Consider the following 22,930-nt stretch of genomic DNA (forward strand, 5'->3'; position numbering starts at 1 on the left):
TTAATTTTCCTTTCTTTTGGGAGTGAAACTAAGAATCTTGTTTTTTTTTTTTTTTTTTTTTTTTTTTTTTGAGACGGAGTCTTGCTCTGTTGCCCAGGCTGGAGTGCAGTGGTGCAATCTCGGCTCACTGAAAGCTCTGCCTCCCGGGTTCACGCCATTCTCCTGCCTCAGCCTCCCGAGTAGCTGGGACTACAGGCGTCTGCCATCACACCGGCTAATTTTTTTTTTTTTTGTATTTTTAGTAGAGACGGGGTTTCACCATGTTAGCCAGGATGGTCTCAATCTCCTGACCTCGTGAACTGCCTGCCTTGGCCTTCCAAAGTGCTGGGATTATAGGCATGAGCCACCATGCCCGGCCACTAAGAATATTTTTATGTATCTAAGAATCATTATATTTCTTTTTCTCTAAATTTTCCATTATTGCCTGTTTTTCTTTTGAGTTGTTAGTCTTTTTCTCATTAATTTGTAGTGTATTTTGGGAAAATGAGTTAATTCTGTGGGTTATTTTCTATGGGTTCTAAATTTTTTTAGCAAGTGTTTTGTTTGCCTTTTGACTTTGTTTTTTGTTTTGTTTTGAGACAGTCTCACTCCATCACCCAGGCTGGAGTGCAGTGGTGTGATCTCAGCTCATTGCAACCTCCACCTCCCAGGTTCAGGTGATTCTCCTGCCTCAGCCTCCCAAGTAGCTGGGATTACAGGTGTGGGCCACCACACCCAGCTAAATTTGTATGTTTAGTAGAGACAGGGTTTCACCATGTTGGCCAGGCTGGTCTCAAACTCCTGACCTCAAGTGATCCTCCTCGGCCTCCCAAAGTGCTGGGATTATGGTGTGAAGCAACCGCACCTGGCCAGCCTTTTGACTTTGAAGAGGCCTGTTTTAGAAATAAGATATTGAGGCCCAAAGAAACACAATTCCGGCCGGGTGTGGTGGCTCATGCCTGTAATCCCAGCACTTTGGGAGGCCAAGGCGAGAAGATCACGAGGTCAGCAGATCAAGACCATCCTGGCAAATATGGTGAAACCCCGTCTCAACCAAAAATGCAAAAAATTAGCCAGGTGCTGTGGCGGGCGCCTGTAGTCCTAGCTACAGGAGGCTGAGGCAGGAGAATGGCGTGAACCGGGGAGGCGGAGCTTGCAGTGAGCCGAGATCGCGCCACTGCACTCCAGCCTGGGCTACAGAGCGAGACTCCGTCCGTCTCAAAAAAAAAAAAAGAAAAGAAAAGAAAAGAAAAAAAAACACAATCCCTTGTATAAAAGGCACTCAGCAATCCTGCAGCAAGGCCAAAGTGAGGCTTAGGCCCTGTAACTCCCAGTCCTTGTGTCTTGGGTTGTCAGAAGGCCTCAGCTGTAACATCTAGGGATTGAGGCAGGTGACCTTGCACTTGTCCAAGAAGAGAAACGGCTCACACATGTCATCCTAGCACTTTGGGAGGCTGAGGCGGGCAGATTGCCTGAGCTTAGGAGTTCAAGACCAGTCTGGGCAACACAGTGAAACCCTGTCTCTGCTAAAATACAAAAAATTAGCCGGGCGTGGCGGCGTGTGCTTGTAGTCCCAGCTACTCGAGAGGCTCAAGGGGGAGAATTGCTTGAACCTGGGAAGTGGAGGTTGCAGTGAGCTGAGATCGCGCCACTGCACTCCAGCCCAGGTGACAGAGTAAGACTCCTTCTCAAAAAAAAGAGAAACTGGATTAGATTTACATCACTCATCACACATTTTTGGTAACTGGATGATACGTGTTCATTGAACACTTACTGGCATAACCAAACTCCACCTACCTTGGGAAGGTGTAGAGGAACTAGACCAGTTCCTCTTCTCAATTTCATTGTCTTGTCCCTGGCACCACCAGTTATCCACTGGTTAGTCTCGTTTGAATTCATTTACTCTTCTTTTCTCCTTTTCTCTCATAGCAGTCATTGTCCAAACCTGCTTTTTTCCGACAAAATTCAGAGAGGAGGAACTTCAAACTGCTGGACACTAGGAAGCTGAGTCGGGATGGAACTGGGTCCCCTTCCAAAATCAGCCCCCCCTCCACTCCCAGCAGCCCTGACGACACTTTCTTTAACCTTGGAGACCCACAGAACGGCAGGAAGAAGAGAAAGATACCTAAGGTAATGGTGGCAACAAGCTTCATGCTCAGATGTGCATGACCCTTTCTCTGTGAAAGAAGACTGCAGAGGGGTCTGGGTGGGGGATACATCACTGGCCCCTCTCCCACCTGTGTTGCTGCAGGCCAGGGGGACACAGTGAAGCCAGCAGGCTGGAATATCTGGACCTTCATCCTGATCATTTTTGTGGTCCTGTGGTCTTCCTCTTAGCCACTCTTCTCCCAATCTCAGCTGCTTGTCTGATCCCAGACAAGGTTTTAATGCCCATCCTCAAAAAGCCACAGCTCCTTCCTTCATCGCCACAAAAAAACAGAACTCCATCCATCATGCTCTGACCTGAGACTTGGTCTACACCCGCTGCAGAGGCAGGTCCCAGTCTGTGTTCTGAGACAGCCCTTGTCAACAATCCTCTTGTGGCTCTTTGCAGCCAAAAAGGTAAAATATTCCCAGGGGCTTGGATATATACATCTTTATGCATCTGTTGTTGGTTACATTTCCTTTTGCTCAGTTTCAGTGCTGCAGTTTGGTCTCTCTTCATTGACCAGTTTGGTACTGTAGGGTAGGCAAAATTTCTCCTCTACCCTCTTAGGGTCTCCAGCTGAGCCTTAGATTTAAACTGACGTAAGACAATTAACAGGAAAAATGCATACTCATTTTATTTACAAGTACGTGGGAGCCCTCAAAAGAAAAATGTAAGACCCAAAGAAGTGACTGGGTCTATGTGTTTATATACTAGGCTGAACAAAGAGCGGCAATTGTGGAAAAGTAACCAGGAAGATAGGGGTTAAACAAGATTTGTTTGATTAGATTTATCTTGGCCTCAGCTCGCCATCGCTGGTGATAATGTTTCTTTCCTCCCGTTATAAGGAGGGCCTCTTTTATGTGGAGTTTCATCTCCTGTTTTAAGAAGAAAAGGGAAGGTCAGAGCGACCTTCGTGCACCTTCTGTTTTTCAAGTGTCTTTAGTTAAAAATAATCAATATGCCAAAGTGGCATATTTTGGGGAGCTATGTCCTGAACTCCTTCAAGATCAACTTTTTTTTTTTTTTAGATGGAGTCTCACTCTGTTGCCCAAGCTGGAGTACAGTGGTGTGATCTCGGCTTACTGCAACCTCCACCTCCCAGGTTCCAGCCATTCTCCTGCCTCAGCCTCCTGAGTAGCTGGGACTACAGCCACCATGCCCAGCTAATTTTTGTATTATTAGTAGAGATGGAGTTTCACCATATTGACGAGGCTGGTCTCGAACTCCTGACGGTGTGATCCGCCCGCCTCAGCCTCCCAAAGTGCTGGGATTACAGGCGTGAGCCACCGTGCCCAGCCAAGATCAGCTTCTTACAGGAACCTGTAGAGCAGGGATTCTTAATTTCAGAGTTCATGGATGGGCTTTAGGGGGTCATGAAATCCATAAAAATGTAAAACTTTATGCAGATAAGTTTCCATGTGGGACATTGTCCGTAGCTTTCATGGGATTTCTCTGAGTAACTCATCGACCTGAAAGAAAGTCAAGGGAGGCCGGATGCAGTGGCTTACACCTGTAATCCCAGCAGTTTGGGAGGCCAAGATAGGAGGACCACTTGAGCCCAGGCATTCAAGACCAGCCTAGACAACATGGTGGAACCCCATCTCTACAAAAAATTTTACAAGTAGCCAGGCATGGTGGTGTGCACTTATAGTCCTAGCTACTTGCGAGGCTGAGTTGAGAGAGAATCACTTGAGCCCAGGAGTTAGAGGCTGCAGTGAGCTATGATCGTGCCACTGCACTCCAGCCTAGGTGACAGAGAGAGATGCTGCCTCTAAAAAAAAAGAGAGAGAGAAAGAGAAAGAGATGGTTCTGCTGAAGTCCACCTAGGGATATTGCCTTTAAGTAGTGGTGCCTGTTGAGTGACTCACTTTGGCAGCACTAGGAGAGGTTATGAAAGGACCTGGCAAGTCTGAGGACAGCTAAGAACTTTCATCCTAGAACCGAGAAAGTTAGAGTGTTGGAGGTATCTCACATAAGTGGAATCACACAGTATCGTCCTTTTGTGAATGACATTTCACTTCGCTTAGTGTCTTTAAGGTTTAAGCATGTGTCAGCATTTTCTTCTTTTTTAAGACTAAATGGGCCGGGCGCGGTGGCTCACGCCTGTAATTCCAGCACTTTTGGGAGGCCGAGGTGGACGAATCACAAGGTCAGGAAATCGAGACCATCCTGGCTAACACGGTGAAACACCGTCTCTACTAAAAATACGAAAAAATTAGCCGGGCATGGCGGCGTGTGCCTGTAGTCCCAGCTGCTGGGGAGGCTAAGGCTGGAGAATGGTGTGAACCCGGGAGGCGGAGCTTGCAGTGAGCCAAGATCACATTACTGCACTCCAGCCTGGGAGACAGAGCAAGACTCCGTCTCAAAAAAAAAAAAAAAGACTAAATGATATTCCATCATATGTATATACCACATTTTGTATATCCATCTATCTGTCCATGGACACTTGGCTGTTAGAAATTTGGAGTGTTAAAAAAAAAAAAAAAAAAAAAAAAGAAATTTGGAGTGTTTCACTTCTGTTGGAACACTCCAACCCCTTCATTTTTCCAATGAGGACATTTGACCCCACAGAGGTCAACTAAATGGCCCTGAGACACCCAACCAGCCAGAGGCAAAGAGGGCCAGACAATTTCTAAATATCGAAAATAAGAATTAAAATATTCAAGCCAACACAGTGGCTCATGCCTGTAATCCCAGCACTTTGGAGGCTGAGGTGGGCGGATCACTTGAGGTCAGAAGTTCGAGACTAGCCTGGCCAACATGGTGAAACCCTGTCTCTACTAAAAATACCAAAAAAAAAAAAAAAAATCAGCTGGGCGTGGTGGCACACACCTATAATCCCAGCTTCTCGGGAGGCTGAGGCATGAGAATCACTTGAAACCGGGAGTTGGAGGTTGCAGTGAGCCAAGATCACGCCACTGCACTCCAGCCTGCGTGACAAAGCAAGACTTTGTCTTAAAATAAATAGATAAATAAAATATTCATAGAACATGGAAATTGGTTACTATCCTATATTTTTGTTTACTGACATACAGATAACAGTGTTATCTAACATTTAACATACAGCTACGAGATAATAAGATTAATTTTGTAAGCACACAGAACAACTAATTTTAGAGTTCCTCCACGTGTGGGATTCTAAATCACATGTGGCATGAATGTGTGCTCTTTGATAGCAAGCCCCGGGGGACCCAGCAAAGCAAAATATATAAATTCGCACTCACCAGCTTCTCACGCAAGAAAGGGGAAAACAAATACGTAGGAAACACCAAACTCTTTTGGTCTGAAACATGAAAAACATTTTCCATGGAAGCAGGTCTCCTTTCAAATGCATCAGATAACTAGGCCGGCCTGGGAGGTGAGGAGGGGCAGGGCACAGGGCGTCTGGCAGTGGTGATGGGGGAGACCATTTAGGCTGAGTGGCCTGCTTGGAGGCTTGGAATGTGTCCCACACCAGGGTATCCGTGTGCACTTGCACACTGCATGTGTGTGTCCTGTGAACACATGGAGGGTGCATGACGTCTGGGGTGCGTGTCCCTCTACAGATGGGGCTGCTCGCGCGGGTGCATGGTGCCGCTCCCCGAAGTCCCAAGCTAGGGCTCAGGAGCTGTTCTAATCGCGGTTCCCACCCCACTCAGGGCTGCTCTGACATTCTTTGGAATGGTTCCCACGAAGGGAGCCCTGCCTGGGAACCTTTTTTTTTTTTTCTGTCTCTTCCTTTTCTTGTTTTGTTTTGGGAGGAAAAGCTCCTTCCCAAGCTGCAGTGACATCGAAGCCTCAGAGGGAAAGCAGTCACCGCACTGTGAGCAATGGGCTGTCCCCCCATCCAGACAACAGACGCCCACAGGGCAGTGGGGCTGGCAGCCTCCTTTAGTTTCCTTGACAGTCACGTTCCTGTGTGGTAGGAAAAAAAATGACTGGGCTGGGTGTGGTGGCTCACGCCTGTAATCCCAGCACTTTGAGAGGCTGAGGTGGGTGGATCACCTGAGGTCAGGAGTTCAAGACCAGCCTGGCCAACATGGCAAAACCCCATCTCTACTAAAAATACAAAAATTAGCTGGGCATAGTGGTGGGTACTTATCATCCCAGCTACTCAGGAGGCTGAAGCAGGAGAATCTCCTGAACCCAGAAGTTAGAGACTGCAGTGAGCTGAGATCGGCGCCATTGCACCCCAGTCTGGTCAACAAGAGCGAAACTGTCTCAAAAAAAAAAGATTGAAAGACATCCACAAGCCCATAGGAAGTTTCTCCCGCTCCCCCTGGCCCTGGCCCTCCATCGTCGTAGGAGAGGGGCAGTGAGGGAAGCCCAGCCGCCACAGAGAGCTGCTGCTAACACTGGCTGTTCTTCTCCTGGTGTCTGGCAGCTGGTGTTGCGAATCAACGCCATTTATGAGGTCCGGAGAGGAAAGAAACGGGTGAAGAGGCTGTCCCAGTCAATGGAGAGCAACTCAGGAAAAGGTAGAACCCCCACCACCAGCCCTCTCCCGCAAGAATCGGAAAAGAGATTCTTTCCAGAAGTGGCTTCCTGTTTTTTCTGGTTGGCTCACCAAGGAGGAGAACAAGCTGATGCTTTGTAAATGTCCTGCACTGTCTTTGGGACAAAGGGAGCTCAGCCTGGGCGACATGTCCCCTGCCTCCCCATCCTTGTCCTCATCCTTGTCCTCGCCCACCACCAAGTCAGCCCAGCACTACAGGCCCTGGCATGACTGTGGGAACAACCTTCCTTGCTTAACCTCCACAAAAGGGACCAGGACCTTCTGCTGTATTATCTGATATAGGTACCATCTAGTACTATCTGAACTAGAACCAAATTAATTTGGCAGTACATTGAGTTGGATGAGATGTGGTTTGTGCAATACATTGAGAGACAGCAAGAGGCTGGGCACAGTGGCTCAAGCCTGTAATCCCAGCACTTTGGGAGGCTGAGACAGGCGGATCACCTGAGGTCAGAAGTTCGAGACCAGCCTGGCCAACATGGCGAAACCTGTCTCTACTAAAAAATAGAAAAATTAGCGAGGCATGGTGGCGTACACCTGTAATCCCAGCTACTCAGGAGGCTGAGGCGGGAGAATCACTGGAACCTGGAAGGTGGAGGTTGCAGTGAGCCAAGATTGCGCCACTGCGCTCCAACCTGGGTGACAGAGTGAGACTCCGCCTCAAAAAAAAAAAAAGACAACAGAACACCCCCTCTGAATTAGAACGTTTGATCTGTGCTGCCACACAGAAAGAGTTTCCTACATGAGAAGAACTCACATTTGCAACTTTCTTCCTTGTTCTTTTCTTCTAGTGACAGATGAGAACAGTGAGTCTGACAGTGACACAGAGGAGAAGCTGAAAGGTGAGGAGAGCTGCTATTGTGCAGGATGCAGGCAGGTGACTTGGAAGCTACAAAGGTGGCCCCTCCTCCTTAGTATGAGGGACAGAAGCGTCCTGCCCGAGCTTGCTTGGCAAAATGTGAACATCTCGGGAGACAGTGGGGCCGCAGGGTGCTCCAGGGCCGGTCCGTCATGGGCATGATCAAAATGGCACTACAGTTGCTGAGAGCCAGGAAGGCTACAGTAACGGCAGCGACCTCTGCTCCCATGCCTCTCCTTATGTCCTGATGTTTTCCATGCTTCAAGGATTGACACTGCCGCCCTAAGGCTTCAGAGACCTGGAGCTTCTGCCCACTTCTGCTCAAATTACTGTGTGATCTGGAGGAAATCACTTAAGATCCAGGGCCTCTAGTTCCTCGTCTGTCTGATGAAGTTGTTGAAATAATTGGTCCCTGTGGGTCTAAAATTAGATAGTCTGGGCCTAGGCTTTAGTGAGTTTTCTGCAATTTTTCAGACCCCAGGGAGAAGCCAAAGAAAGCAAGTCCAGAGGCCAGGCGTGATGGCTCATGCCTGTAATCACAGCACTTTGGGAGGCCGAGGCGGGTGGATCACAAGGTCGGGGGTTCGAGACCAGCATGGCCAACATAGTGAAACCTTGTCACTACTAAAAATACAAAAAATTAGCCAGGCGTGGTGGCAGGTGCCTGTAATCTCAGATACTCGGGAGACCGAGGGAGGAGAATCGCTTGAACCCGGGAGGCAGAGGTTGCAGTGAGCCAAGATTGAGCCATTGCACTTCAGCCTGGGCAACAGAGCGAGACTCCATCTAAAAAAGAAAAAGAAAAAGAAGAAAACAGCAAGTCCAGGTTGCTGAACGAGGTGACAGGGACCCGTCCACTCAGTGACCCTGCTGCATTCGCCTCAGACACCCAGCTGCTCCCAGACTCACCTCTAGAATGAAGCAAGGCCATTTCATTGCAGAGTCAGTGACAGAAGAGGAGGTGGACAGGAGTTCCTGAGTTAGTGGGATCTCTGCCAGTTGAGTCACAAGGGATGTTTATAAAGCTCCCAGCTCCAAAAGCCCTCTAGTCTGGATTCTGTCACATCACACAAACCAAAAGACGAGGGAAATGGGTGAGGGGAGGAGTCACTGTCCCTACCTCATCAGACTGATGAAGGCAAGGGCATCTTCAGCCTCTGCCCAGAGTCCAGACAGCAAAACCATGGCAGAGTAGAGCCACGAGTCCAGGCTCCTGCACCCTGATTGATTTGGTAGCCAACTGAGTGTTGCTTCTCCCAGAACTTTGGCAGAGATCCCAAGTAAAGAGCTTCCTACTAATTTGTTAGACACAGAAGCACTTTGGGGATTAGAAAAAAGTACTTGAGCTGAGAATTACATAACCTATTGCAGCTCAGTACAGTTCCACATGGGCTTATGGTCATTTCAGGCTCTTTGCGCTCTCTCTCTCTCTCTCTCCCCCCCCTCTTCCTCACCCAGCTCACAGCCAGCGCCTGGTCAACGTGAAGTCCCGCCTGAAGCAGGCGCCTCGGTACCCATCACTTGCCCGGGAGCTCATCGAGTACCAGGAGAGGCAGCTCTTCGAGTATTTTGTGGTTGTGTCTTTGCACAAGAAGCAGGCTGGGGCTGCCTACGTACCAGAACTCACTCAACAGTTCCCTCTGAAGGTACAGGGTGGCCAGGTCCCTGTGGCCTGCCAGGGTTCTAACCATCACCTTGTTGGGACTCGTGAATTCAGGGAGGTGTGGGAGTCTGAGGACCACCTAGCATCTAGAATCTTGAAAATGGATCCTAATTAGGGTATATCAGATGGAAAAAAAAAATGCTGCTGCTAGAGAATTTGGGAGGTCCCAGAAAGGAGAGATTCAGGGACTCAAAAAGTATGGCCAGACAAATACAAAAATTAGCCAGGCATGGTGGTACAGCCTGTAGTCCCAGCTACTCAGGCTGAGACAGGAGAATCACTTGAACCCGGGAGGTGGAGGTTGCAGTGAGCCGAGATCATGCCACTGCACTCCAGCCTGGGCAACAGAGCAAAACTCTGTCTCAAAAAAAAAAAAAAAAAAAAAAAAAAAAAAAGGATGGCCAGAAATGCTTTCTCACTTCCTGTGGTTCCTGTGCTGACCATGCCATCCTCTTTGCTCTTTCCTTCCATCTCTTTATCCAGACAGCCGCATCTCTTCCTAACCTAGCCTAGAAGTCTCCTTCCCCTGAAGCCCCAAGTCTCCCTAAGCAGCATCACGCTTGTGTCTGTGCTAAATGTCTGCTTTGCTTGTGTGCTGTGCATCTCTGTGTGTGTCCCTTCCTTTTGTTACAGGAAGGGAATCTCAATCCAGACCTCTAGAGAGGGTTCTTGGATCTCGCACAAGAAAGAATTCAGGGCGAGTTCAGCAGAGTAAAGTGAAAGCAAATTTATTAAGAAAGTAAAGGAGGCCAGGTGCGGTGACTCACGCCTGTAATCCCAGTACTTTGGGAGGCCGAGGCAGGCGGATCACTTGAGGTCAGGAGTTGGAGACCAGCCTGGCCAACATGGCGAAACCCCGTCTCTACTAAAAATACGAAAATTAGCTGGGTGTGGTGGCATGCACCTGTAATCCCAGCTACTCAGGAGGCTGAGGCTGGAGAGTCGCTTGAACCTAAGAGGCAGAGCTTGCAGTGAGCTGAGATTGCAAAAAGTAAAGGAACGAAAGAATGGCTACTCCATAGGCAGAGTAGCCCTGAGGGCTGCTGGTTGCCCAATTTTGTGGCTATTTGATTATCTGCTAAACATGGGGTGGATTATTCATGCCTCCCCTTTTTAGATCATATAGGGTAATTTCCTGACATTGTCATGGCATTCGTAAACTGTCATGGCGCTGGTGGGAGTGTAGCAGTGAGGACGACCAGAGGTCACTCTCATTACCATCTTGGTTTTGGTGGGTTTTGGCTGACTTCTTTACAGCAACCTGTTTTATCAGCAAGATCTTTATGACCTGTATTTTGTGCCGACCTCCTATCTCATCCTGTGACTTAGAATGCTTTAACCATCTGGGAATGCAGCCCAGTAGGTTTCGGCCTCATTTTACCCAGTCCCTACTCAAAATGGAGTCACTGTGGTTCACACACCTCTGACACTTTTACGTCATGGACCATGGTCGTGTGGATTCAGCTTTACTGTATGTTAAATCATGGCACCTAAAATAAAATAAATAAAATAGCACTTAATATAGCCTGAGGCAACATGGCCAATAATTTATAAATTATTCTTAGGCTTTGACATCAGTATTAAAGAGCTTCCACCATATTCTAATTCAGTTCAACCAGAATTTACTAAGAATATATTACATTCAAGCAATTTTCTGCTTGGCCTTAGGGGATTACAGTGATGAACAAAATGTGTCTCCTGTCCTCAAGGAATTTAAACTCTGCCAGGAGGACATAAAATAACCATCTCCCCCCATCCCCGGAAAAGCATGCAGAGATTCACCAGGTAGAATCTGATGGTCTCTGGACAGACTCATGCCTCAGGGAGGGCAGAAGGGAGGGAGCTTCTGTCCTTGCCCACTCAGGGCCTCCCTTTGCCACCACGACCCAGGCATAACCCCAGCATCTACCAAGGCCCAGATCCCGCTGTCCCCAGGCCTCCCCTCCTTTCCCAGGCTAGCCTTCCTTCCATCCTGCCCACTGTGTTCCAACACCACAATCAAGTCCTATTTTTGGAGTTCAGGATAGCAATTATGTAAATTGAAGTAAACCATAGGCACTGGCCTTCCAAAGGTGACACTCACCTTCCTCTAGTTGTCACACCTCTAAGGAATGAGCCCCTGACACCCCACAACCACGGGTATGCCCAGATTTTTTTTTCGGCAGGGGCTGCCCATGGATAAGAGAGGCTGCTGGGTGTGCTCACACTGACTCAACAGAGATCACCGAGGCATGAAGGTTGTCCTGCTATCCTGTTCATTGCCTTGGGGCCTAACACAACGCTGTTCACATGGCAATGCTTAATCAGTGTTGTAGGAATCAAGGCTGCATTAATTCATGGGTTAGTTAATGACTCACCATAATGATCAAATGATTATTGTTTCCAGCCTGGAGTCACCCACATTAAATTTTTTTTCTAAAGTAAAGTTGCACAGTCACTGTTTAAAAAGAAACTGATCCAGAAATGTATTGGGAAAGAAATCACTGGTAATCACACCACACAGAGACCATCACTGTTAACATTTTCTTTTTCTTCCAGTCTTTTCTAATGGTGTAATTTTCTTACAAAAGTGGAATCATACACTGCAGAATTTTTGTATCATGCTGCATGTACTCTTTTGTAAACCTCTCATTATTTATAAGCATATTTAATAAAAATTCTAAAACATCATTTTTCAAGTTATATGATGCTCCATTATGTGAGTATTCCCCAGCCTATTTATCTATGTAACCAGTCCCCTTCTGTTGGAAATGTGTCTGGCTACCAGTGTTTGTGTGTGTGTGTGTGTGTGTGTGTGTGTATTTTGTTTGTTTGTTTTGTTTTGTTTTTTGAGACAGTCTCATTCTATTGCCTGGGCTAGAGTGCAGTGGTGCAATCTTGGCTTACTGCAACCTCCACCTCCCAGGTACAAGCAGTTCTCCTACATCAGCCTCCCGAGTAGCTGGGATTACAGGCATGTATCACCACGCCCAACTAATTTTTGTATTTTTAGTAGAGATGGGGTTTCACCATAACGGCCAGGCTGGTCTCAAACTCTTGACCTCAAATGATCCGCCCACCTCAGCCTCCCAAAGTCCTGTGATTACAGGCATGAGCCACCACGCCCAGCCTGTGTGTGTATTTTTGAGACAGGATCTCACTCTTGCTCTTGTTATCCAGGATGGCGTGGAGTGGCACGATCACAGCTCACTGCAGCCTCAACCTCCTGGGCTCAAGTGATCCTTCCCGCCTCATCTTCCCAAGTAACTGGAACTACAGGCACATGCAACCATGCCCAGCTTATTTATTTATTTATTTAGTTTTATTTATTTATTTTTTTTGAGACAGAGTCTTGCTCGTCACCCAGGCTGGAGTGCAGTGGCGTGATCTCAGCTCACTGCAAGCTCCACCTCCCGGGTTCATGCCATTCTCCTGCCTCAGCCTCCCAAGTAGCCGGGACTACAGATGCCCATCACTATGCCCAGCTAATTTTTTGTATTTTTGGTAGAGACAGGGTTTCACCGTGTTAGCCAGGATGGTCTCGATCTCCTGACCTCATGATCCGCCCGCCTCAGCCTCCTAAAGTGCTGGGATTACAGGTGTGAGCCTGTAGTCTCTTTTGTAGAGACAGGTCTTCTTCTGTTGCCCAGGCTGGCCTCGAACTCCTGGACTCAAGTGATCTGCCTACCTCGGCCTCCCAAAGTGCTGGGATCCACTCTGCCTGTTTTTTCTGTTTTTTTTTTTTTTAATGCAATGGTGATCATCCTTGTACATGCCTTTTTACATGTCAGGCATTATCTCCTTGCCTTTGCTCACTTGCTCCCTCTCTAGAAAGGACCTTTTCCTCCTCCTCTCTCTTCTCTTTTTAAACTTTTTTTGTGGGTTTTATCCCTCACTTCTGTCCAGTCACCTGAATCAAGGCACAGTCCCTATTTGCATGCTAATGTTCCATTAAAATGTTTCCTATCCCGTATTTATCTTTGACAGTTCAAGGAGACTGGGCAGTTTTCCAGCCATCTGTGATTGGTTGTATTTGTGGGAGATTTCTGTGTGCAGCTGCCTATAACTGTGCTCCTGTGCATATACGAGCCTGTGTGCGTATACGCTGGTAACTCATAGGTTGACGACGTGTGCATAGGCACATGTGTGCCTGTATTTGTGTGTGTCCTATGTGTGATCTGGGGTGGGTGCATGCAAGTAGCGAGTGTGCTGTTGAAAAGGGCTGGAACTTGTTTCCCCACAAGGTCTGCTCTTCAGTCCTGAATGCTGTTTCTTTTGTGGAGAAACTCCTTTGGTATTCTTCCTTCCTTTGGTATTCTTGGCTGGTCCTTTCTTTGGTGTTCTTTATAATTTAAGTCATTCACTCTGTGGTAATTAATGACTCCTTCCTATAATTACACCCTCTGGTATTTGGTTCTTTGCATGACTGTGCAAGGACAGTCAAAATTACTGTTTAGGGGACAGTCTGAGTTTGTGAATTACCAACTCAAAGACTGTTCCTGGGCCAGTTGGGTTCATCTGTGTCGTTGTGGATGGAAGAAAGAACTGTTATATAGAAAATAAATAGTGGCTATTTATCCTGAAGGAGAACAACTAAAGGACAACTAAGTCTTTAAATAGTGACTGTGTTTTACGGATTGATTGCTGTCTCAACCACTAGTATTAGTGGCACCCCATGGCTTCGATTAAATTTGGTCTAGCCTGAGGGGAATCATACTGGAAGCCGGTTTTGTTGTTGTTTGTTTGTTTGTTTTGAGATGGAGTCTCGCTCTGTCGCCCAGGCTGGAGTGCAGTGGCCGGATCTTAGCTCACTGCAAGCTCCGCCTCCCGGGTTCACGCCTTTCTCCTGCCTCAGCCTCCGGAGTAGCTGGGACTATAGGCGCCCGCCATCAAGCCCAGCTAATTTTTTTGTATTTTTTAGTAGAGACGGGGTTTCACCGTGTTAGCCAGAATGGTCTCGATCTCCTGACCTTGTGATCTGCCCACCTCAGCCTCCCAAAGTGCTGGGATTACAGGCGTGAGCCACCGCACCTGGCCAGGAAGCAGTTTTTAAAGTTGAAAACAATCAGCCTGGTGCTCTCTGCCTTTGGATACTCTTCTTCAGAGCCCTCCTCTCCCTGACACTTGGTGACTTTGGGAAGGCTTGTTGACCGTCAGGAGCGGTGAACAGGACTACTAGCCTGCCGACTTCAGAAACTGTCTGCAAGGGTGTTTTAAAGTAGAGCTCGGGCCAGGCGCGGTGGCTCACGCCTGTAATCCCAACACTTTGGGAGGCCGAGGCAGGTGGATCACTTGAGGTCAGGAGTTCGAGACTGGCCTGGCCAACATCGTGAAGCCCCGTCTCTATTAAAAATACAAAAATTAGTCGGACATGGTGGCAGGCACCTGTAATACCAGCTACTTGGGAGGCTGAGGTAGGAGAATCACTTGAACCCAGGAGGTGGAGGTTGCAGTGAGCCGAGATTGCAGCATTGCACTCCAGCCTGGGTGACAGAGCAAGACTCCATCTCAAAATAATGAATGAATGAATGAATGAATGAATGAATGAATGAATGAATAAAGTGGAGCTCACTAGCAAGCTATTGGAAACAAAGAAATTGATGCAAATTATTACAGAAACAATTTAGGTTAGGGCCAAACACCGTGACTCACGCCTGTAATCCCAACACTCTGGGAGACCAAGGCAGGCAGATCACTTGAGGCCAGGAGTTCAAGATCAGCCTGGCCAACATGGTGAAACCCTGTTTCTACTGAAAATACAAAAAAAAAAAAAAAAAAAAAAAAAAAGCTAGGTGTGGTGGTACATGCTTGTAATCCCAGCTACTCAAGAGGCTGAGGCAGGAGAATCACTTGAACCCATGAGGTAGAGGTTGCAGTGAGCCAAGATCACACCACTGCACTCCAGCCTGGGTGACAGAGTGAGACTCTGTCTCAAAAAAAAAAAAAAAAAAAAAAAGAAAGGAAGGAAGGAAGGAAGGAAGGAAGTTAGCCGTTATATTTAGGTTAGTTAGCCGTTGTGATATTTAGGTTAGAAGATAACACTAGCATGATGCATTTTAACCTAACCTCAGAGGCTATTGGCCGGATCAGATATGCAAGCTCCGCCTCCCGATTCATTTCAAATTACTGAAGATAACCTTAGCATGAGTTTTTTGCATTTTTCTTTAACTTTTTATAAAGGAAATTTAACAAGTATAAACCTATAAACAATAAACCTATAAACAACAAAGCCTACAATTCTCCTCACATGAAAAAGTACCTGTTTATAAGCAAATATGAATAATAATGAGATAAATAATTAGAAATTATTATTTTGTGTTTCCCAAACTTGTATCTGGGGTGCTTTTTAAAAGCACAGATTGCTGGCTAGATGTGATGGTATGCACTTGTAAGTCCCGCTATTCAGAATGCTGAAGCAGGAGGATTGCTTGAGCCCAGGAGTTCGAGTCCAGCCTGGGCAAGATAGCAAAATTCTGGCTCTAAAAAATATATATTTATACATAGAGAGACCAAAAAATCACAAATTTCTGTTCATAAGCAAAACAAACAAACTCACGACTTTAAATATAATCTCTAAATCAGACTTCATTAATTCATCCTGTCCCTTTTTTTTTTTCTTTTTTTTTTTTTGAAATGGAGTCTTGCTCTGTCGCCCAGGCTGGAGTGCAGTGGTGTGATCTCGGCTCACTGCAAGCTCCGCCTCCCAGGTTCACGCCATTCTCCTGCCTCAGCCTCCCGAGTGCTGGGACTACAGGCGCCCACCACCACGCCCAGCTGATTTTTTTTTTTTTTTTTGTATTTTTAGTAAGGACACGGTTTCACCATGTTAGCCAGAATGGTCTCAATCTCCTGACCTCGTGATCTGCCCACCTTGGCCTCCCAAAGTACTGGGATTACAGGCGTGAGCCACCGTGCCCAGCTCTTTTTCTTTTTTCTTAGACAGCATCTTGCTCTGTTGCCCAGGCTGGAGTGCAGTGGTGTGATCTCAGCTCGCTGCAACCTCCGCCTCCTGGGTTCAAACAGTTCTCATGCCTCAGCCTCCCAAGCAGCTGAGAGTACAGGTGCCTGCCACCAAACGTGGCTAATTTTTTTGTATTTTTAGTACAGATGGGGTCTTGCCGTGTTGGCCAGGCTGGTCTCAAACTCCTGACCCCAGGTGATTCACCGGCCTCAGCCTCCCAAAGTGCTGGGATTACAGGTGTGAGCCACCACGTCCGGCCCTTGTTCTTTTTTTTTTTTTTTTTTTTCGTAGACATGGGACCTCGCTATGTTGTCCCAGCTGGTTTTGAACTCCTGGCCTCAAGTGATCCTCCTGCCTTGGCCTCCCAAAGTGATCATCCTGTTCTTTAACAAGATAACATTCATCCAGTCTTTGATATGTCAGATACTGTATGATGTGCTAGAATCTCATAGAGAGAGAGAGAAAAAAAAAGATTAGATCATTTTTCTTCCAAGTTCGAACATTAACTCATGTGACCGGGACACATCACATCACACCTCAGGGCTTATTTCCTTCTTGCTGAAATAAGAATGTCAGGCTGGATGGCGTCACGCTTCCTTCTAGTTCCAACACTCAAAGACTGTCTGAAATTAGTTGAACTTCCCAGCATAATATGGTTTTACTGAATGTATTCACTGAGAGTGTTGTAAGTCTTTGCCTGGAGTGAGAAGGGACTGCTTTGCCTGGGCCCAAAGATAGAAAGGCCTGATTGGAGGCTCTGCCCTCCAGTTTCCTGAGCCTCCTATTTGGAAAAGACCCCTGGCAGTGTTTTTTTATTCATTGAAATAGTTACATTCTAGAATGTCAAGCGGAGAAGCATAGATAACGTTTCTCTCAAGCATACTGTTTTTTCCTCCCGACTTCTCCCAGAGGTGTAGAGTTGGAACTGCCCTGGGGGGAAGAACGCCCCAGCAGACTGAGCTGCAAGCCCTTCCCAAGGGAAGAGGTTAAGGCGGCAGTCACAAATGTGGAGAGGTGGGAGAGGCCATCCTTCCATCATCTGCCTCACCCTCCCACGCTGGGGTTTGTTCTCGAACCGTCTCTTACCTTTCTCCCTGCAGTTGGAAAGATCTTTCAAGTTCATGAGAGAGGCTGAGGACCAACTGAAGGCCATTCCCCAGTTCTGTTTCCCTGATGCCAAGGATTGGGTTCCTGTCCAGCAGTTCACCAGGTACGAGCTGGCTTCTCCCCTTCCCAGCCCCAAAGACTAAGGTGGGACTTAGAGATGGGGTTACGGGTGGCAGACCCCGTGAGTCATTCCCACCGTTACGCAATCCTGATGGGCCCTGGCCTAGAGCTTTCCCCAAGGGGTGTTTTATAGCCTCCCTGAAGGTGAGAGTCACCTGCCCAGCATGCAGACCTCCCAGGCCTCCCACTCAATCTGGGGATGTTTGTTTCAGAAGCCTCCCGGAAGGTAATTCTTAGCCTGGGAAAAGTTAGGGCAACATTGCCCTTCCCCGTTCTCATCCTGAAACATCTCTTCAGTCTCCTATCCAGCTGTTTCTTGGATTGGGATCCGCTTACATTTCTGCTTCATCTTGTGTTATTAGACACCAGTGTTTTTATTATCAGATGTTTCAGCATTTGGCCAAACTCAGTAGGCTGCGGGTCCTGTCTTTAAGGGGTACTGCGTTCCTTGAGGGTGGCTCAGCAGTCTTTAAGGACCGTCCAAGCCTTGGGGCTGCTCTGTACAGACCATGACCTGAGAGAGCTGCCCCGGGGCAATTCCAAGAGGGGCACAGAACCGTCCCACTCTTCCGCTGCTCTCTCACCGAGTCACATCCCCAAATGAGCAGATGTCCCTGCACTCACACATGCTCGGCTCCCTAAGGACAGCACCCCAGGCGCTTCCCTCTCTTCAGCCTCCAGAGTCAATGACAGTTGTGTTTTGTAAAGTGGGGCAGCCCAGGTGATTGAATGCTGGGAGAGCCCTGAGCTAGGCATGGTGGCGAGCGCCTGTAATCCCAGCTACTCGGGGAAGCTGGGGCAGGAGAATCGCTTGAACCTGGGAGGCGGAGGTTGTGGTGAGCCGAGATCACACCACTGCACCCCAGCCTGGGCAACCGAGTAAGACTCTGCCTCGGAAAAAAAAAAAAAAAAAGAGGAAAAAAAAAAAAAAAAAAAAGAGGAAAAAAAAAAAAAAAAAAAAAATGATGGGAGAGCCCTGGATGGAAACGAAGTACCACATTTCCTCTCAGGCCACAGCAACACTTTAGTTCTCAGTCTCACTGACTTTTTTTTTTTTTTTTTTGAGATGCAGTCTTGCTTCTTCCTCCAAGCTGGAGTATAATGGCATGATCTTGGCTGACTGCTACCTCCGCCTCCTGGGTTCAAGCAGTTCTCTTGCCTCAGCCTCCCCAGTAGCTGAGAGTACAGACATGTGCCACCATGCCTGGCTAACTTTTGTATTTTTAGTAGAGACGGGGTTTCACCCTGTTGGCCAGGTGGGTCTCGAACTCCTGACCTCAAGTGATCCACCCACCTCGGCCTCCCAAAGTGCTGGGATTACAGGCATGAGCCACCATGCCCAGCCCAGTCTCACTGACATTTACTTTGAAGCTATGGGTGACCCGTGTCTCAGCATGGACAGGGACAGGTGGAACAGGGAGTGGCCTTTCCTACGGCCTCCTGCAGTGCGTCCCCTGGCTGCTCCCCTTGCTGCAGAGTGATGAAGTGTCTTTGGTTTTGTTTTGCTTTGTGATGTGTTTGTGTTTTCCCACCCACAGTGAAACATTCTCATTTGTCTTAACTGGAGAAGATGGGAGCAGAAGGTTCGGTTACTGCCGAAGACTGCTGGTGAGTACAGTCTGCTTTCAGCCTGCAAGAGCCTCGTGGACAGCCAGGTCTGACTTCCTGGTCCCATGAGACTGAGATTTCCCAATGGGCCACAGGAGGAGAAGGAGCAGGGGGAGTGGCAGGTGAATCAGGACAGTTAATACCACAGAAAAAAGCTGGCACGGTGGCTCATGCCTATAATCTCAGCACTTTGGGGGGATGAGGGGGACAGATCACTTGAGACCAGGAGTTCAAGACCAGCCTGGGTAACAAATGAGGCCCCAGCTCTATTTTAAAAATGTATACTAAAAAATTAAAAATTAAAAAACAGGAATTGAGGGTGCTCACCTGAGTCTTCTTGGTAGGTGGCAATGTCCATTTCCATCAGAAAGAAAATACTTTTATTTCATTTTGAGACGGGGTCTCACTCTGCTGCCTGGGCTGGAGTGCAGTGGATCATGTTTCACTGTAGCCTCGACCTCCCCAGCTTAGGTGATCCTCCTGCCTCGGCCTCCCAAGTAGCTGGGACCACAGGCATGTACCACCACACATGGCTAATTTTTAAATTATCTGTAGAGACAGGATCTTGCTATGTTGCCCAGGCTGGTCTCGAACTCTTGGGCTCAAGCAATCTTCCCACTTTGACCTCCCAGTGTGCTGGGATTACAGGCATGAACCACTGCAACTGGACAAAAATACTTTCTCCATTATTTTTCCTGCCAAATAAAAGACCTTTCTCTCTTTAAGCAAAATATTTTTTTCTAATAAAATGTGCCAAACAGACCCTGATCACTTAGAGAGAACATTCAGAATGGTTGCTAAGGACAGAAGACTCAAATAATTCAAGAATGTCCCCTTCAGAAGAATCACCTTTAAAAGTCAGGAACTGGGCCGGGCGCGGTGGCTCAAGCCTGTAATCCCAGCACTTTGGGAGGCCGAGACGGGCGGATCACGAGGTCAGGAGATCGAGACCATCCTGGCTAACAGGGTGAAACCCCGTCTCTACTAAAAAAAAAAAAAAAAAAAAAAGGCCGGGCGCGGTGGCTCAAGCCTGTAATCCCAGCACTTTGGGAGGCCGAGGCGGGTGGATCACGAGGTCAGGAGATCAAGACCATCCTGGCTAACATGGTGAAACCCCGTCTCCACTAAAAATACAAAAAACTAGCCGGGCGTGGTGGCGGGCGCCTGTAGTCCCAGCTACTCGGAGGCTGAGGCAGGAGAATGGCGTGAACCTGGGAGGCGGAGCTTGCAGTGAGCCGAGATCGCGCCACTGCACTCCAGCCTGGGTGACACAGCGCGAGACTCCGTCTCAAAAAAATAAATAAATAATAAAAAATAAAAATAAAAGTCAGGAACTTATTTCAGTGCAATGATCCTGCTAAAGCATTTTAGAATTGTCATTTTGAGGCCCGTTCTTTTGAAAATCTTCAGTAATGGTGAATCTTTTTCCACTGAGAATATACTTGAGTCCCTAAAATAGGCTGAAAACCTTTAGAGTCAAGTATAATGCATGGCACATAGTAGGTGTTCAAGAAACATTTTTTGAATTAATCAGTAAAATGAAAAGCATGGATAATTGAAAAAGTTAAGTGAGATAATAATTTTGTTGATCAAATTACTTTAGGGTTAAAGTATTGAGATTGAGGTCGGGCGCAGGCTCACGCCAATAATCCTAGCACTTTGGGAGGCTGAGGTGGGCAGATTGCGTGAGCTTAGGAGTTCAAGACCAGCTTGGCCAACATGGTGAAGCCCTATCTCTACTAAAAATACAAAAAAATAGCTGGGCATGGCGACACACGCCTGTAATTCCAGCCATTCAGGAGGCTGAGTCACAAGAATCGCTTGAACCCGGGAGGTAGAGGCTGCAGCGAGCCGAGATCGCGTCACTGCACTCCAGTCTGGACAACAGAGCAAGACTCTGTCTCCAGAAATAAATAAATAAAATTTTTTTAAGTATTGAGATTGGGCAGGGTGCCGTGGCTCTCCCCTGTAATCCCAGCACTTTGGGAGGCCGAGGTGGGCAGATTACGAGGTCAGGAGTTCGAGACAAGCCTGGCCAATATGGTGAAACCCCTTCTCTACTAAAAGCACAAAAATTAGCGGGGCGTGGTGGTATGCACCTGTAATCTCAGCTACTTGGGAGGCTGAGGCAGGAGAATCACTTGAACCCGGGAGGTGGAGGTTGCAGTGAGCCAACATCGTTCCACTGTACTCCAGCCTGGTGACAGAGTGAGACGCCGTCTCGAAAAAAAAAAAAAAGTATTGAGATTGATCTTTTTTTTTTGGTTTGAAAATTAGCTTAAAACTGAGTTTTCAGAAAGATCTTCAGAAATGATTTCTCACTTGAAATTATCATTATAATAAACATATAGTGATAACAAACAATTGTAACAAACATTTTAATAAACACAATGGGATAACAACTTACTTTATTGGGTTTTCCAAAGCTACGATATGTGGAAACATCTGGCACTTGATAGTTTCCCAAAAAACGTGTGGGTTCCTTTCTTCCCTGAGGTTGTCAACACTCATAATTCCCTTGTGTTTCTCTCCAAAAAGCCTGGAGGCAAAGGGAAGCGCCTTCCTGAAGTTTACTGCATTGTGAGCCGCCTCGGATGCTTCAGCCTCTTTTCAAAGGTGAGAACTTGGACCTCAGAGAAAGAGGAAGGGAAGGAACGGGAGGGCTCTAGAGGGGTCCAGGGAATACCCCCATGTCCTGGGCCTTCTCTCATTTTATTCTCTACCTACTTCCCTTCCCATTTCTTCACTCCTCTCCTCATCACCCCTCTCTTCTCTCACCAGTGGTTCAGGAAATGAGAGTTGATGGGCCTGGTGCGGTGGCGGGGTGGCTCACGCCTGTAATCCCAGCACTTTGGGAGTCTGAGGCGGGCGGATCACTTGAGGTCAGGAGTTCAAGATGAGCCTGACCAACATGGTGAAAGCCCATCTCTGCTAAAAATACAAAAAAAATTAGCTGGGCATGGTGGTGCCTGCCTGTAGTCCCAGTTATCGGGAGGTTGAGGCAGGAGAATCACTTGAACCTGGGAGGTGGAGGTTGCAGTGAGCCGAGATCATGCCATTGCACTCCAGCCTGGGTGACAGAGCAAGACTCCGTCTCAAAAAAAAAAAAAACAAAAACAGAGTTAAGGAAGGGCCAGGTTCAGAAAGTGTGTGTGGTGCAGGGAGGGTGAGATAATTGCAGTTGAGAAAGGGAGGGGCCTGGAGGACCCTCCCAGAATACTGCAGGTGTTTTATTTTTCTTCTTCTGAGCATTGCCTTTTGTCATATGAGCTTTGGCGTGAAAAAAGCTACTGTAATAGATGGATAGGTGTGTACCCACGTGTATATGTGTCATGTATGTATAACAGTTTTGTGGAGGGGGGATTAATTATTTTAATAGTGGTCTAAGATTATCAAAATATTCATATAATTTGGTCTTCTTTTCTGGAAAATGAGCCAATATATGAACACATAGGAATTGCCATATTGAATTAGCTCATCTACCCCAGTATTCTGGATTGGTATATAGGAAAGAATTACTATCCTATGTGATGCTGATCTCAAAAACTAGGTATAATCCAACATCATTTCCTATATTAACCAGACATGAGTGTCTAATTCATAATTTTTTTTTTCTTTTTTTGAGACAGAGTCTCACTCTGTCACCCAGGCCAGAGTGCGGTGGCGCAATCTCGGCTCGCTGCCACCTACACCTCCCGGGTTCAAGCAATTCTTTTGCCACAGCCTCCTGAGTAGCTGGAATTATAGGCACGTGCCACCACGCCTGGCTAATTTTGTATTTTTAGTAGAGATGGGGTTTCACCATGTTGCTCAAGCTGGTCTCAAACTGACCTCAAGTGATCCACCCACCTTGGCCTCCCAAAGTGCTGGGATTATAGGCGTGAGCCACCGCATCCGACCTAATTGATAAATTTATTTTCAGTCCTTCTTGAGTATATAGATCTGTCTGAGCTTGCTTTTGGGAATTGAAATTTGTGCACCTACGGTCCATGGATGTTAAAGCAGTACTC

General features: G+C 47.3%; 2 protein-coding genes across 53 annotated transcripts in view; one reads left to right on the forward strand and one right to left on the reverse strand.

The window, feature by feature from the left end:
- The window catches only part of NDUFB2 (NADH:ubiquinone oxidoreductase subunit B2), a 1,166,996-nt gene that overhangs the window by 130,395 nt on the left and 1,013,671 nt on the right, over nt 1–22,930 (reverse strand). The window contains exon 1 of one of the 46 annotated variants that reach the window (XM_050782303.1): nt 10,894–10,899. The exons of the other annotated variants lie outside the window; for them this stretch is intronic. The gene's annotated coding sequence lies outside the window, so the exon portion shown is untranslated. Of the gene's footprint in view, nt 1–10,893; nt 10,900–22,930 lie in introns of those variants that run through there. 46 annotated transcript variants of the gene reach the window in all.
- The window catches only part of DENND2A (DENN domain containing 2A), a 126,607-nt gene that overhangs the window by 64,832 nt on the left and 38,845 nt on the right, over nt 1–22,930 (forward strand). For 6 of the 7 annotated variants that reach the window (XM_050782228.1, XM_050782230.1, XM_050782234.1 and 3 more), the window contains 7 exons: nt 1,909–2,109; nt 6,492–6,585; nt 7,415–7,465; nt 8,941–9,128; nt 17,186–17,295; nt 18,851–18,920; nt 21,459–21,536. In XM_050782228.1, the coding sequence (XP_050638185.1) occupies nt 1,909–2,109; nt 6,492–6,585; nt 7,415–7,465; nt 8,941–9,128; nt 17,186–17,295; nt 18,851–18,920; nt 21,459–21,536 (792 nt within the window). The remainder of the gene's footprint in view (nt 1–1,908; nt 2,110–6,491; nt 6,586–7,414; nt 7,466–8,940; nt 9,129–17,185; nt 17,296–18,850; nt 18,921–21,458; nt 21,537–22,930) is intronic. The other variant, XM_050782232.1, reaches the window with a different exon arrangement.

Source organism: Macaca thibetana, chromosome 3 (genome assembly GCF_024542745.1).
Source record: "Macaca thibetana thibetana isolate TM-01 chromosome 3, ASM2454274v1, whole genome shotgun sequence".
NCBI lineage: Eukaryota > Metazoa > Chordata > Mammalia > Primates > Cercopithecidae > Macaca > Macaca thibetana.